At 49.8% G+C, this 13,889-nt stretch overlaps 1 protein-coding gene across 3 annotated transcripts in view; it reads right to left on the reverse strand.

Annotated features, from left to right (window-relative positions):
* Positions 1–241: 241 nt before the first annotated feature.
* RPP40 (ribonuclease P/MRP subunit p40) overlaps positions 242–13,889 on the reverse strand; it is a 44,793-nt gene continuing 31,145 nt past the window's right edge. Inside the window, exons 1-8 of one of the 3 annotated variants that reach the window (XM_020914625.2) lie at positions 9,535–9,699; positions 7,593–7,737; positions 6,290–6,358; positions 5,527–5,622; positions 4,529–4,654; positions 2,137–2,335; positions 1,884–2,018; positions 242–787 (exon numbers count right to left, since the gene is read on the reverse strand). In XM_020914625.2, the coding sequence (XP_020770284.2) occupies positions 589–787; positions 1,884–2,018; positions 2,137–2,335; positions 4,529–4,654; positions 5,527–5,622; positions 6,290–6,358; positions 7,593–7,737; positions 9,535–9,657 (1,092 nt within the window). In that variant the 5' untranslated portion in view covers positions 9,658–9,699 and the 3' untranslated portion in view covers positions 242–588. Of the gene's footprint in view, positions 788–1,883; positions 2,019–2,136; positions 2,336–4,528; positions 4,655–5,526; positions 5,623–6,289; positions 6,359–7,592; positions 7,738–8,887; positions 9,156–9,534; positions 9,700–13,889 lie in introns of those variants that run through there. The other 2 variants (XM_020914626.2, XM_070456995.1) reach the window with 2 other exon arrangements.

Consider the following 13,889-nt stretch of genomic DNA (forward strand, 5'->3'; position numbering starts at 1 on the left):
ATATGTATTATATATATGCTCTTTTCCAGATTCTCTTCCCTTATAAGTTACCCCAGCTTGTTCTTTAACAATGTACAGTATCTCAACTTCCCTCCTGACCCAGAAGCAGGAACCAGCTGGCCTGAGGCCCATTCCTGAACCCACAAACAGGCTGACTTCAGCGGCTTATGCTCCCTCAGAGGACTGATGTGAGACCCAGGCGAGGTAACACATGAACAGCACTTAATGCAGGAAGTGGCTCTGTGAAGCATGATGTAAGGGTTGTCTCTTATTATGATGTGAAAAAGTGACAGTCACAGCGCGCATCTTACCCAAGGGTCCCAAACCCCGGGTCCCTGGCCATCCTGGCCCGGGTCCCTAGCAGTCGCCCACCCCACGGGCTCACGCGGACAAGGAGACACCAGCTACGCGCTTCCGCCCGCCGGACAGCAAGCCCAGTTGCGGGCAGAGGAGGGCCTGAGTCCAGAGCAGATGCGGGCGGGCCCTGATCTGAGAAACGTCATCCAACTCTGAGCAAACACAGTCCTCACGCGGCCACAAAAGACGACAGACAAACATCAATGAATGTGACTTTCAATTCCGTGCTCATCATGGTGGACAGTCGTCATTTGCACCCACAGCCATCTGAAGCCAGTAGTCCCGATTGTTAAAGATCACAAAGTTGTATAAATGTTCTCCTCCTTTCTGAAAACCGTGTTCATTTTCTCTCCAGGAAACAGGGCTGTCTGCAAAGCCTTGAACAGACAGCGTCACCCACGGGGCCAACTTTGGTTCGTCAAAGTAGCGACTGAAAAAGACAGACACTTCTTAACAAACAGGGAGACTTAGGGATGGTCACATTTATCTTCTTGTTTACTTATTCAGGATAAGTGGTATTTCTGATGCTCCTATGAAGCTTCCACCTAAGCTTTTATTCATAAAAATTAGAAGACAGAAATTCAACTCCCAGTGCTATGCTGTGAACTCAGTAAAGGTTCATCATGATGCAATGCACAGGACAAACTCACTGGCTCCTACCTTACTGCGGAAGCACATATGATTCAAAGAACAAAAGAGACCTCCACAAACTGTGTTAAGAGCACTTCCCCCCCTTTAAGAGTCCTGCTTTCAGGGGTTCTGTGAACTGAAACACGGCAGAATATCAGGTTTCTCTTTTAAAATTCACCAAAATTTTGAAACTTCAACCTTCTTATTGAGGAAAATCAAAGCACAAAGCAATAAATGTGAAAAAGGGATGCTGGATTTAAAAAGGAAAAACCTCAACAGTTACAGCTTTGACATTTTCCAAGTGACGACTTCGAAGGTGCCAGGCTCACTCTAGAGTCTTCTCAGTACGGGACCGGGGTGGCCTGATGCCGTGCTTACATACCACCTCCCTGCTTTACACTACACAGCCCGGGGCATGTCACTCGTGTCCAGGGGCTCACAGATGTTAGGGCTAGGCTGGATCTTAGACATGATGTGGATTCAGAGGTGGTCACCTCCTCTTCCCACCCATTTCAAAAAGTGAAGCATTTGGCAGAACTCCAACACGTAAAACAGGTCAGAATGTGTTTCGTGGAGCTCCGCTGTCTTCTTAGGTGATCCTGTAACTGGCTGCGCTGAAATGGTCCGGGCGAGGCAGAGCAAGAAGAGCAAGCAGTTTGTTCTCAAGAAGCCCAGTTCGCTCTGCTCTCCTTCCGAAAGGACAAGGATGCGGCATCATCACCAGGGAGAACTAATTACGTTATGTAAGATGATGATGTTACTGCACGGGAACCCACCCAAGAGGGGAAAAAGGACACATATGCGGGGGCGCTGTGGGCCCTGCATCCCGAGCGCTGCCCCCAGAACAACACAGAGGTGCAGACAGCAAGACAGAATAAGCAAAAAGGCGTTCTCACCACAGCCGTTCCAACAGGACACATATCCTCTCTGGGAGGATGAACCCCGTGACGGTGCACAAGGACGCCTGGGCCACCACAGTGCTTGGCTGAGGACAGCAGTAGGTTGACACAAAATTATAAGGCTCATTGTTTCTATAAGAAAAAAAAAAGAAAGAAAACGCCTCTATATCCACCACTTTCGGAATAGTAAACCCATTAGAAACGAGAAGCCAGCCCCTGCCCGCCGGGACCCGGGAGCCCTGGTACACACAGGTCTGCGTGACAGAAGACAGCGCCCAGCCAGTCGAAGAGCTCGCGGGCGCTGCAGGCTGCCTCCGGCTCGCCCCCGAGCCGGCCACTCTGCAGCACCGGGCACCGCAGGTCCCGCGTCGTGCTCAGCGATATTTTTGGCTGATGCTCCTGAATTCCGTAACCGGAAAAGTATGACATCATCATGGATCCTTCTGCACCTTCAGACACACCAAATAAGGCTGCTTCAAGAGTGTGAACATGCTCAGCAAGTCCGTGAGCCCACCCCGTTTCTGCCTGAGGGTTTCAGGAAGCAGGGAGGGTGAAGTCAGACCAGGGGGGCGCTGTACAAAGCTTTATTCAAAGTAAAACCATTTAAGTTGCTTCCAGCTCCTAGAGCCAAAGTTATGTCAACATTCGTCTTCCTGGAAAATCTGAATGCTTTCAGATGCAACCCACACTACTCTCATCATCTGCTTCACTAAGCAACTTTCAAGCTAGTAAGTAAAACCCAAAGCATTGCTTATGCGTCAATAAAATTAGTGAACTCTACACACACAGAGAAAGGAGTGCATCTGCACTCTTGAAGCAAACAGAGGAGGAGCTGGATGGCAGAACCTCAGTCCAGCTTGTCTTCGAAAGCCAGGAAGATCCAGTGGGTCCTGAAGGGTCTTCCGGTAGCCTTGGAAGACAGAGACAGCGACCCCCTGGAGCAGTGGGCAGGCTTGCTAACACTCCAGTGTATTAGAAAGAAGACCTCCGTCCCGCTTCCCTCCCTCCAGGGCAGAGATCAGCAGGCTCACTGCCCAGGATGAAAGGTCTGCGCTGCTGAGGCTCCAGGCTGCCCTTCGGTAAGGCTGCCCCCGCCTGCACCAGCGTTCCCGGCCTGAGCGGCCCCCTGCAGGAACCAGGACCTGTGAACTGGTGCGGACGCTGATGGTCTGGCTGCTGCGACTGCTGGGAGTGAGTCGGTCCTCTGCTGCTGACCCAGGCGTCTCGGGTCTCCTGCCAGTGCCCAAGAGATGGCGCGGGCTGACTTCGCAGCTTGCAAGCAGGGCCAAAACCTCAGACCTTTCACAGGTCCCAACAAGCCCCTAAAATACCCAGGAGCCTTAGAACACAGAGCTCTCCAGAACCCAAGGCACAGGAGGCCCTCCACAGACTCCAGGCCACTGAGATGCCAGGCTCTCGGCCCCAGGGCCACACCACACACAAGCTGCACTGAGGTGCTGCAGACCCCGGGTTCACGCGGGCAACCCTGCCGGCACCAGGGACATGACCTTCCAGGGAGAGCAGACAGGGGCCTGCTTCCAAAACAGACCCAGGGCTCCCCTCTTCTCTGAGAGAGAACCACACCACGGTAACTATGATGCTCTGATCCCTTATAATCCTGGTTTGGGCCAAAGACAACACTTCGAAAAGGACTGAGGTACATGGCGGTTGTAAACAGATCAGAATGTATAGTGAACAATGTATTGTTCCAATCACGTAGGAGTTACAACAAACTTAATCTGACATTTAATGACATGCCTGATTCTGACCCTGCAACGATGAAGAAGCACTTTGTACATCACTAGAATTGTTATTTTAAAACATTCCGGCCAAGGCTGCCGGAGCTGAGCCGGAGGAAGGAAGGAGAGCAATGGGAAAGGTCAGCTGCTACGAGACCATCCTCGAGAGCCCTGGATGGATGCGTAACCCTGGGAGATGGAGGTAGACGGCTGCATGGCTGGATGATCCTGAACTACGCGGATGCCAGGGGACCGAGCAGCTTCCTTAACAAAGCTTACAGGCTCCCTGCTGTCCCAAAGTAGTGTCCCTACCAAACCTTCGGTTAGGTCAAAATGGCACAAAGACGCAACACCTTAAGACACACCTTGCTAACAGATGTGTGATATACATCAAGATAAAGCACAGATGCTCACAGACCCAGCTGGAGCTCTGACGGTGTGCGGCTAAGATGCTGAGTGCAGTTCTGGGGGAGGGAGCCTGGGGGTGTCCTCTCGCTCCTGGGGTGCCCTCCACCTCCATGGAGGGCTGCAAGACACATGCTGAGCACTACTTTTACTTTTTTTTGGTAAAACTTAAGTAACATAAAGGTTTCCCTGCTGGCTCAGACAGTAAAAAATCTTCAATGAGGGAGGCTTAGGTTCTATCCCTGGGTCAGGAAGATCCCCTGGAGAAGGGAATGGCTACCCACTCCAGTGTTCTCGCCTGGAGAATCCCATGGAAAGAGCAGCCTGGTGGGCTATGGTCTGTGGGTGGCAAGGAAGAGGGGCACACCTATATCCATGTAGGTAAGCAGCCTCCCTCACCAGTGGGCTGAATCACCACGCCATCCTCACTATGACCCTGCAACTAACAGCTAGATTTCAGCACCACTCTATCGTTATTACACAATTTATTTTTCATACCTGTTTGATGCCACGCCAAAAGAAAATCAAACTTCAACGGCTTCTTTTCTCTGAAGGCCCAAGATACTCTTTTATACTTCTTAGACTCCAGGTTAGAGGATAAATCCATCAGATCAATGGAAACAACTTTAAAAAATGGAGAGGAATAAATAGTTCATTCATACACACACAGCTTGTGCTGTGCAATACATGCTGGATTAAAAACATCAGGAGTTCTGGAAAATTCATGGATGAAAAAAGTCACTTTGTCTTCCTTGCCCTCCCTTTGGTTTACCGAATCAAAACTCTGCTTTTGATGGGCATTTGAGGAATTGAGCTAGTTACAACAGGTGTTTAAAATTCACACTTTCCCAGTCAAAGACCACGGGCAGAGATCACCTCTAATCAAACCGAGCCGGTGGCAGCCACGACCACTGACTTTCAAGCAGACCCAGCAGAGCTACACCCCTCAGGCACGGGTGAATTTCTACTAGGATCGTAACACTTGGGAAAATTAAAGGAAACTCTTTACTAAGAGCAAGCTGGAGCAGATAAAAATGTGTATATGTAGAATGGGTAAACAACGAGGTCTATTGTATAGCACTGGCAACTATAGTCAATATCCTGTGCTAAACCATCACGGAAAATAATACAGAAAACAATGTGTATATATGTGTAACGAAGTTACTCCGCTGTACCGCAGTAATTAACACAACACTGCGTATCAACCACGCCTCAATGCAAAATTTAAAAAAAGGACAAGCTGGGTTCATTACTTTGAACTTGCGACCCAAAACATACGCATCTAACAGACCAGGTCCAAGTCTACGACCTTCATGAGATGCAGTTGGTAAAATCACCTGGCTGCATAGCAGGATCTCATCCTCTCTGATAAGGAATTTTAAAGACAGACAAAGCCACACTGCTTCTACACAAAGAGAAGACAAGCAGTTCAAAGGTGTAAATCTGAATTCACTGCTACCTTTTGTGAGAAACTGATCGAGAGAGCCCATACTTACTGAATCTCATGGTCTTCCTGCCAGAATACTGAGACGGACGACCCTGAAGTCCAGTTTCTTCATAAGTGTCTTTATCCAGTGATAAAATTAATTTCCCTGTAAATCAAATAATAATTCACATAAAGAGACATTAAACATATAATGTGTTCTCATGTTTTTGGTGTTAAAAAATAAAATAAAAATATAACACGTTCTCTAAGAGAAAGCAAGGCAAACTGAGCAGTTAAATACCAGTGCACATAAAGATCTTTTTATAATACAAGTATATTATTTATCCATTATATCTTACTTATAAACAAGAATATTATTTACAATTACATGTACAAACACAGCATTTATTACAGTGAAACTAAAAATTATCTAACTTTTTATTAAAGAAAGAATAAACAAATTATGGTACACTCCTTTGAGATATTTTCAAGACATTAAACATAGTAAATTAAAACTGTATGCACTGATATGGAAAGATGTCTAGGATACAGACCTTCGGGAAAAAAGAAAATTGAGAAACAATAGTGTGACATAATATATGTCTTTTTTTAAAAAAAAGAACAGCCTGTATGTGTGATTTTAAATTCATAGAACGTATCTAGAAGAATAAATACCTACCTGCTAATAAGAGTGCCTGCTAAGAATGGGAACGAGTTTGGGGGGAGCTGGATGAAAGGGTGGACCATCACTTTACTCACACCTGTGTGATTTGACTTTTTCTTTTTTACAGAATGCATTTCCTTAAGAACGAAGGAAAAATTAGTGTGCTTACCATTTGGCAGCAGGGCAACAGTATTATCCTCATCAATATTTGTGTTGTATGTCAGCGCATAACACGAACCTGAAAGACAGCCCAGAGGAGAAATTAAGGGAAAAAAAACCACACCTGCAAAAAGTCAGTGGATGAGTTTGACATGATAATCGATCTTCCGGGTTACAGGTCCCGCTCACTCAGTAACCCTAAACCGGCCATGGTGAAGGTGGAAGACACGCAAGGCCAGGCCCCACTCGTCCACATCCCCACCCAGGGCCTGTCTGTGCACGCCAACTACCACTGCGTGGCGGACGCGTGCACCTCTGCGGATGCTGCAGAGAGGCGCAGAGTGGAAGAGCAGGTGAGGCACACACCAGGGACGAAGAAGACTCAAACCTGCCAAGAACTTATGTGAAGTCAAGAGAGCTGCTCAATCTCTCTGAGCCTCAATTTCCTCACCTGTAAAATGGGGCTGCAGGCCCATTTCACAGTGTTGTTGCTGGGGTTAGGTTGAGTCACCCATGGAAAAGTGCCTGCCATGCCCAGGGCCTACATCATTAGCAATTAGAGCATCGAACTTTTTTTTTTTTGGCTGCACCACATAGTTTGTGTTATCCTAGTTCCCCGATCAAGGACTGAATCCAGACCTTGGGCAGTGAAAGCCTGGAGTCCTAACCACTGACCGCCAAGGAATTCCTCAGTATCTAGTTTCAAAACTGATGAAAGAAATCATGTCGGTGAGACCAAAGACAAGAGGCCAGTGGCTCCTGTGCAGTGATGCCTGCAGTGAGGATGGATCCTTAAAAGACACTGGAATGGTTTCAAACGAGTGGCTCCCAGGAAGTAACTGGAACAAGCCAGTCAACCCAGCAGACACAGGTGGACTGAGGGCCGCAGGGTCCAAGCAGAAGACGCTGAGCCCCCGTCAGCACCTGGCCCTGCAGAAGGCACCGTGGCCGCATCAGGAGACCCACGTGCTGAGACGGCTGTTGTGGGCGCTGCGTGGAGCACAGTGGTCCTTGCAGCCACGCCCGACAGCACTGTATCTGAACACAGCACCGCAAAGCTTCTCCTCTCCACGAGCTGTGTGTGACAACACCCCCACGGGATGTGTGTGGACCCGTGGAATCAGAAACCCAACCTGAGGGCGCACGGAGCAGGCTGAGCTGCTGAGGGGTGGAGGGCGGGCTGCACACGCCTGACCTTGCAGACGAGCTCCATCAGTCTGATTCGAACAAGGCAGGAGCCCTGAAATTGCGATGTGACCTCCCTGGCCTTCCGCATCCCACCACGTTCACATACACTACATGGTTTTTCTTACCTTTCTTGACGAAAGTATTGATGAATTCGTGTGTGATTAACTCATAAAGAGGTAAATCCTTCACAAGGTAATAGGGTCCGAATTCCATGACCAGATCTTTCAGTTCTTTTGATAGTATCCCACATTCAGGAATCAGAAAGGAAACCTATTGGAACATACAATATAAAAAACTTATTTTTTTATTAATAATAGAAACATGGTTGACTTACAGTATTATACTAGTTGCATGTGTATAGCATGTAATTCAGTATTTTTGCAGATTATACTCCATTATAGGTTTAAACAAGTTTTATTTTCATGCAGATCAACACCCAGGATTTAGTGATGACACAAAATAATTAAGGCTACTAACCATTCCTCCACAGCTCTCAACAAAACTCTGAAATTAATTTACTAATCTCAGGAAAAGAGAAATCCAACAATTCGAGTTTTCCATTTCTGAATTCAAGTGTACAGTATAGGAAAATTGAATGAAAAAATAATTTTAATGGGAAACTCTTGCTTGAGTTTTATCTTTTGAAAATAAGCAATATATTTGATGTCCTGTTCCTGCCACTACATTAATTAATTTTTAGAGAAACAGAGTACAAATGATGGCTTCCCTGGTGTCTCAGTGGTAAAGAATCTGCCTGCCAATGAAAAAGACGTGGGTTCAATCCTTGGGTCAGGAAGATCCTCTGGAAAAGTAAATGGCAACCCACTCCAGTATTCTTGCCTAGAAAATCCCATGGACAGAAGGAGCCTGATGGGCTATAGTCCATGGGGTCACAGAGTCAGACACGACTTAGGGACTCAACAAGTACAAGTGAATATCCCCAGATCTGTGTATCCTGGTACCAGGCTGGAATCAGAGGAACTGTCCCTTAGGGTGTAAGGAATTTAGGGACACTGGGTGTTCCCACTGTCCTGACAGAAAAGCTCTGCACGTGGGCCGGGGCGGACATTGTGCACCTCCCAGACGTCTGTCTGTGATGAGTTCTCCACCCAGAGCAGAGACGTTCAACCTGACAGGTTTCAAGCGGTGCCCGCTGCTCCACACCTTGAAAAAGGCCACTCTCCCAAAGCGGGGACACCAGTGTCCCCGAGGGACCGGGGTCGCCACTTGTGTCTGAGACACTGGCCAGTGAGGCCTGAGATTAGGCTGATCAACTAAAAAGTGTGAGAGGCTTCACGGACTTCCATTTTAAGTTCTAGTCTGGAGTCCTCCCCACTTGCACGGGTCGGTGAAGCCTTCCCAGCAGACACCGCCCGGGAATCGGGGGCGTCTCCTCCTCTCAGCAGGTCCAGTAACTAACCCCACTGACGCCTCAGCCGCGAAAAGGGCCCCGGGGCCGGCGACGCTTCCAGGAAACACCAGCAAACATCGCTGTGTGCAAGGCCACCGAGGCGAATTTCTGCCAAAAGGTGCCCAAATACCGCCCTGGCGCTCTGGCTGGACAAGGCGGAAGGCAGGGGATAGAAGGAAGACCTCAGGGATCAAACCAACGCCCGTAAGCGATTCCGAGGAGCAAGCAGCGCCCGGGCGGGACCGGGCTCGACGCTCCGGAGAGACACGCGGGCGCGTGGCGGGCGCAGGAAGCCAGCGGCGGTGAAGCAGCGCGGCCGCCCCGCCCACCCTGGCCCCGCCCCATCTCCCGGGCCCGCCCCCAGGACGCAGCACGCCTGGGGCGGGGCCAAACCAGAGACCCCCCATGAACCCTGCCCCGCCCTCCGACGTCGGGGCACCGCCCCCGCACCGGTGCACCCTGGAGCTTGTGGTCCTGAAGCGAGTCAACACACGAGCCTGGAGCCACGGAGACTACAGCTCCCAGCATGCCGAGCGAGGGCCCCGCCCCTCCGCACGACGAAGGCGGGCCCCCGGAGCAGAGCCCGGCTCTCCCTCAGCCTCCGGCGCCCGCGGGAGGGAGGGTGCGCGATTCGCGGACCCAGGGCCAGGACTCACCCTGTAATTGTGATAGTGCGTCTCCACGAGATGCCGGTGGCGCGACTTGTCATGGCCGAAGTTGGACTTCTCGCAGACCAGCAGGTGCCGGGGCACCTCTCGCAGCCGGCGCAGCGTAGCCATGCTCTCCCTGCGCAGACCCTGCCGGCTCGGCTCGCCCCGCCCCTCTCCTCGCCCCGCCCCCTTCCCGCGGGCGTGCGCAGTGAACGCAGGGCGCACGTGCGGAGGCGGCCCGGGTAGGGGCGGGGCTAGCGCCGGGGGCGGGGCTAGGCCTCCGGAACCTCAGCAGAAGCGCTCTGATGGGTACAGGAAAGGCGCGCTGCGGGGAATGAATTCCTCTGGGCCCCAGGTTGCCCTTTTCCAAACTGTCAAGGAGGTTTCTGTTTAATACTTTCAATAGGACTCCTTCAGAACCACTTTTAAGATCCTTTTAAAAATATCCTTTTGGGGAATGCTCTAGCCATCCAGGGGTTTGTATTCGGTGCTTACAGTGATGGAGCCAGGGTTCAGTCCCTGGTTGGGGAAATGAAGATCCCACAAGCCGGCGCAACCAAAAAAAAAAAAAGAAAAGAAAAGAAAGAAAAATAGCCTTTTGGAGCCGCTTTTAATAATTTGTTGCTGTTGGAAGTTATAGTGATAATTCGTTTTTCCATCTAATCTTTCTGACCAACTCCAAGTACTATACTACTACACACTTCTCAAACTGGAGTCTGCACAGCCCAATTCTATGCAGAGAGGATGCAAAACAACAGAATATTTGTGGCACAACTTTCTGGAACATCAATTTTACTATAAGATTTGGAAGAATAGAAGTTAAATAATTTAGAAGATGCATGGATGCGTGTGTACTCAGTCGTGTCCAACTCTCTTGCGACCCCATGGACTGTAGCCTGCCAGGCTCCTCTGTCCGTGGGATTTCCCAGGCAAGAATACTGGAGTGGGTAGTGATTGCCTTCTCCAGGGGATCTTCCTGACCCAGAGATTGAACCCACATCTCTTGAATTGTAGGCGGATTCTTTACCACTAAGCCAATTTAGAAGTATGTGTAAGTCTGGGCTTCCCAAGTGGTGCTCGTGGGAAAGAATCCTGCTAGCAATGCAGGAGACAGAGAGACGAGGGTTCTATCCCCTAGAGGAGGAAATGGCAACCCACGCCAGTCACATGTGTAAATCTAATCTAAAACTAAGACAGACTGGACAGTTTTTCATCATTACTCCTGTGCCTCAAATGTCAGATTTTCTCTGCAAATATTCTAAGGGACACCAATTTTCTATTATTTTAAATAGGAAGAATGACAAAGGAATAGCAAGTTGATAAAAAAAACTACCGATTTCCTAAATCACAACAAGGCAGTTAAATACAACTTAAAAATACCGTATTAGAATGTAAGATGCTTAAGGCATTGCTTCATGGGCACCACACATTTCAGTAGCAGTGGCCTCTCTCAGACCTGCAATGTCAGAGGTGGACCTCTCCTTGGCTGGTACTCCAAAGCTCTGCAAAGTGACTGTTGCGATTCTGACGGTCTACCAGTAACGTGTGAAAGCAACATGAAGCTCTTCTAACAAGGCATTTAGGTTAAAAGGTTGTATTAACTTTTGAAGGCTCCCTGTAGCTTCTGTACGTGTAAACTTCAGCTTTGCTCCACAAAACTGCATCGAAATGGCTCTGTAGCCCCTCCCCAGTGTCTCCAGCCTGCGCAACCACTTCTCTCTTTATGCTCACTGCCAGGCCCAGCCTCCCAACTGTCTTGCCCTCCTAGAGTCAGCATCCAGACTGATCTCTTGAATATATGAACAACATGACATGTGTCCAGGGCCCAGCATCTACACCTGTCTGCGTCACACACCGATTAACAGTAAAGAGACGCTTCTTTATGACTTGCTGGGTTCTGGGCACATAGTAAATACGTGTGAATGACTCTCCAACCACTTACTGCCCCTGGAGGACAAGGGGGATACTCTATTCACCTTTCCAGCTCTCGCACCATTCAAGCACACGGTAGCTGCCCCATAAATACGGTTGTTTAACAAATACTTATTTCCATATTTCCATACCCAGATCCTAACATTTCATCAGGAGTCAAAACATTAACGACTTGGATAAATGAACTTGCACTCAAATAGAGGACTGGCCCGGGGAGGGGCTGGTCCAGTTTAAGGTGGGTTTGCAGCAGACAACAGGTGGTCAGCCTGAAGGCCTCGCTCCCCGTCTGTTCTCCAGCCTGTGAGGAGGGCAGAGGAGCCACCGCCCTCCCGTTGGGCCTGGATCAGGCTCCCCCTGAAGCTGGGGCTCTGGCCCTTGTGGGCTCAGGCCTGTAGGGCACAGCCCCTCGGGCTGAACGGGGCTCCATCCAGGCTCAGCGATTCCAGCACTCTGGACAGCTCCGTTTTCCTCCAGGTGTCAGGGGTAGAGTCTGGGATCAGGACCCTGTCCCGCGTGTGCAGAGAAGGACTCAGGGCCTGCAGACAAGCTGACTCACAAGGAGCTCTGAGGAGTGCTGTCCACCATGGCCGGCGGTCTCATCTGTCCCACGACTGGACTGTCGAGAGACACAGGGCCACCAGCCAGAGGCCACAGCCTGAGCCTGGGAAGCTGCAGGGCCCGAGGTTTAGGGCACAAGCTCACGGGCCGGGGAAGGAAGCAGCTGTGGGTGGGAGGGCTGAGGGCGGGGGCTTCACGTGGACGACGCAGCCCTCCCGCTGGGCTGTCCTGCGGCCCAGGAGCCCAGGCGGTCGTCACCGGGTCAGGCTCAGGCCACCAGCGAGTCCTGGACTGCGCCCACGTGCAGCCCACGCACGGCACTGACGCAGCCTGCCGGTCCTCGTGGTTGGGGGGTGTCTCCTTTGGTTTCTGTTTGTCTGAGAAAGCATATGTCCCTTCACTTTTGAAGGATAATTTCACTGGATTCTAAGTTGAAGAGATTTTTCAATTTGCTTACATGATTTGTGAGACATCAGATTAAATTTTATCCCTGTCCCTCTAGGGGGAAGGTGTTTATTTTCTCTGCTTTATTCAAGCTTTTCTTTGTTCCTGATTTTTCTGCAGTTAGAATATAATATGTCTTAGTGTAGGGTTTTTGTTTTGTTTTTGTATTTGCCTGCATAGTGCTCTCTGAGATTCCTGGATTTGTGGTTTGGTGCTTATCATTAACTGGGGGAAATTCTCAGCTATTATTACTTCAAATATTTCTTCTGTTCCTTTCTCTTTTCCTTCTGGTAGTGCTATTATTTGTATGTTACACCTTTTGTAGTTATCTCACAGTTAACATTATTTTTGATTTCAGGCATTCCTTTGAACTCTTTCTTGGTTTCCATCTCTGCTTATATTACCCACCTGTTCTCCCCAGTGGGCTTCCCTGATAGCTCAGTTGGTAAAGAATCCGCCTGCAATGTAGGAGACCCCGGTTTGATTCCTGGGTTGGGAAGATCCCCTGGAGAAGGGATAGGCTACCCACTGCAGTATTCTTGGGCTTCCCTTGTGGCTTAGCTGGTAAAGAATCCGCCTGGAATGCGGGAGACCTGGGTTCAATCCCTGGGTTGGGAAGATTCCCTGGAGAAAGGAACAGCTACCCACTCCAGTATTCTGGCCTGCATAGTCCATGGCGTTGCAGAGTCGGTCACGACTGAGCGAGTTCTCTCAAGTCATCCACTTTCTCCATTAGGGCCCTTAGCATGTTACTCATAGTTATTTTAATTCCTGGTCCAATAATGCTGCAGTTTCCACCATATCTGAGTATGGTTCTGATGCTTGCTCTGTCTTTTCAAGCTGTGTTTTTTCCCTTTGTAGTACACTCTGTAACTTTTTGTTGCAAGATGGAACACAATGTCCTGGGTATAAGTAAATATGCTTTTAGTGTGAGGCTTGTTTGTATGGCTGGAAGTTAAGCTGTGTTTGCTCTCTGCTGTGGCAGGAGGTGTGGGAGGCTGGAATTCCCCGTGTCCTTGTCTTCCCGTCCCTCATCCTCTCCAGGTTCTGCTAGAGTTTTTCTCTTAGATAAGGCTCTCGGTTCTTCCCGCTGTCACCTGAGCGTGACGCGGTGCCCTTAGATGTGGTGATGAAACGTGCTAGACCTCTCAGTGGGGCTGTGCCCAGGTCTGCGAGGTGCTCCACCCCACCCCCGTCCCCACTCAGGTGAGACCCGGGGGCCAGGAGGGGCTGCAGCTGGGTATTTGCCCGCCCTCAGGACTGTGCTACTGCTAAGTCGCCTCAGTCGTGTCCGACTCTGTGCGACCCCATCCCTGGGATTCTCCAGGCAGGAACACTGGAGTGGGTTGCCATTTCCTTCTCCAATGCATAAAAGTGAAAAGTGAAAGTGAAGTCGCCCAGTCATGTCCGACTCTTCGCGACCCCAT

The sequence above is a fragment of the Odocoileus virginianus genome, chromosome 27, assembly GCF_023699985.2.
Source record: "Odocoileus virginianus isolate 20LAN1187 ecotype Illinois chromosome 27, Ovbor_1.2, whole genome shotgun sequence".
Lineage (NCBI taxonomy): Eukaryota > Metazoa > Chordata > Mammalia > Artiodactyla > Cervidae > Odocoileus > Odocoileus virginianus.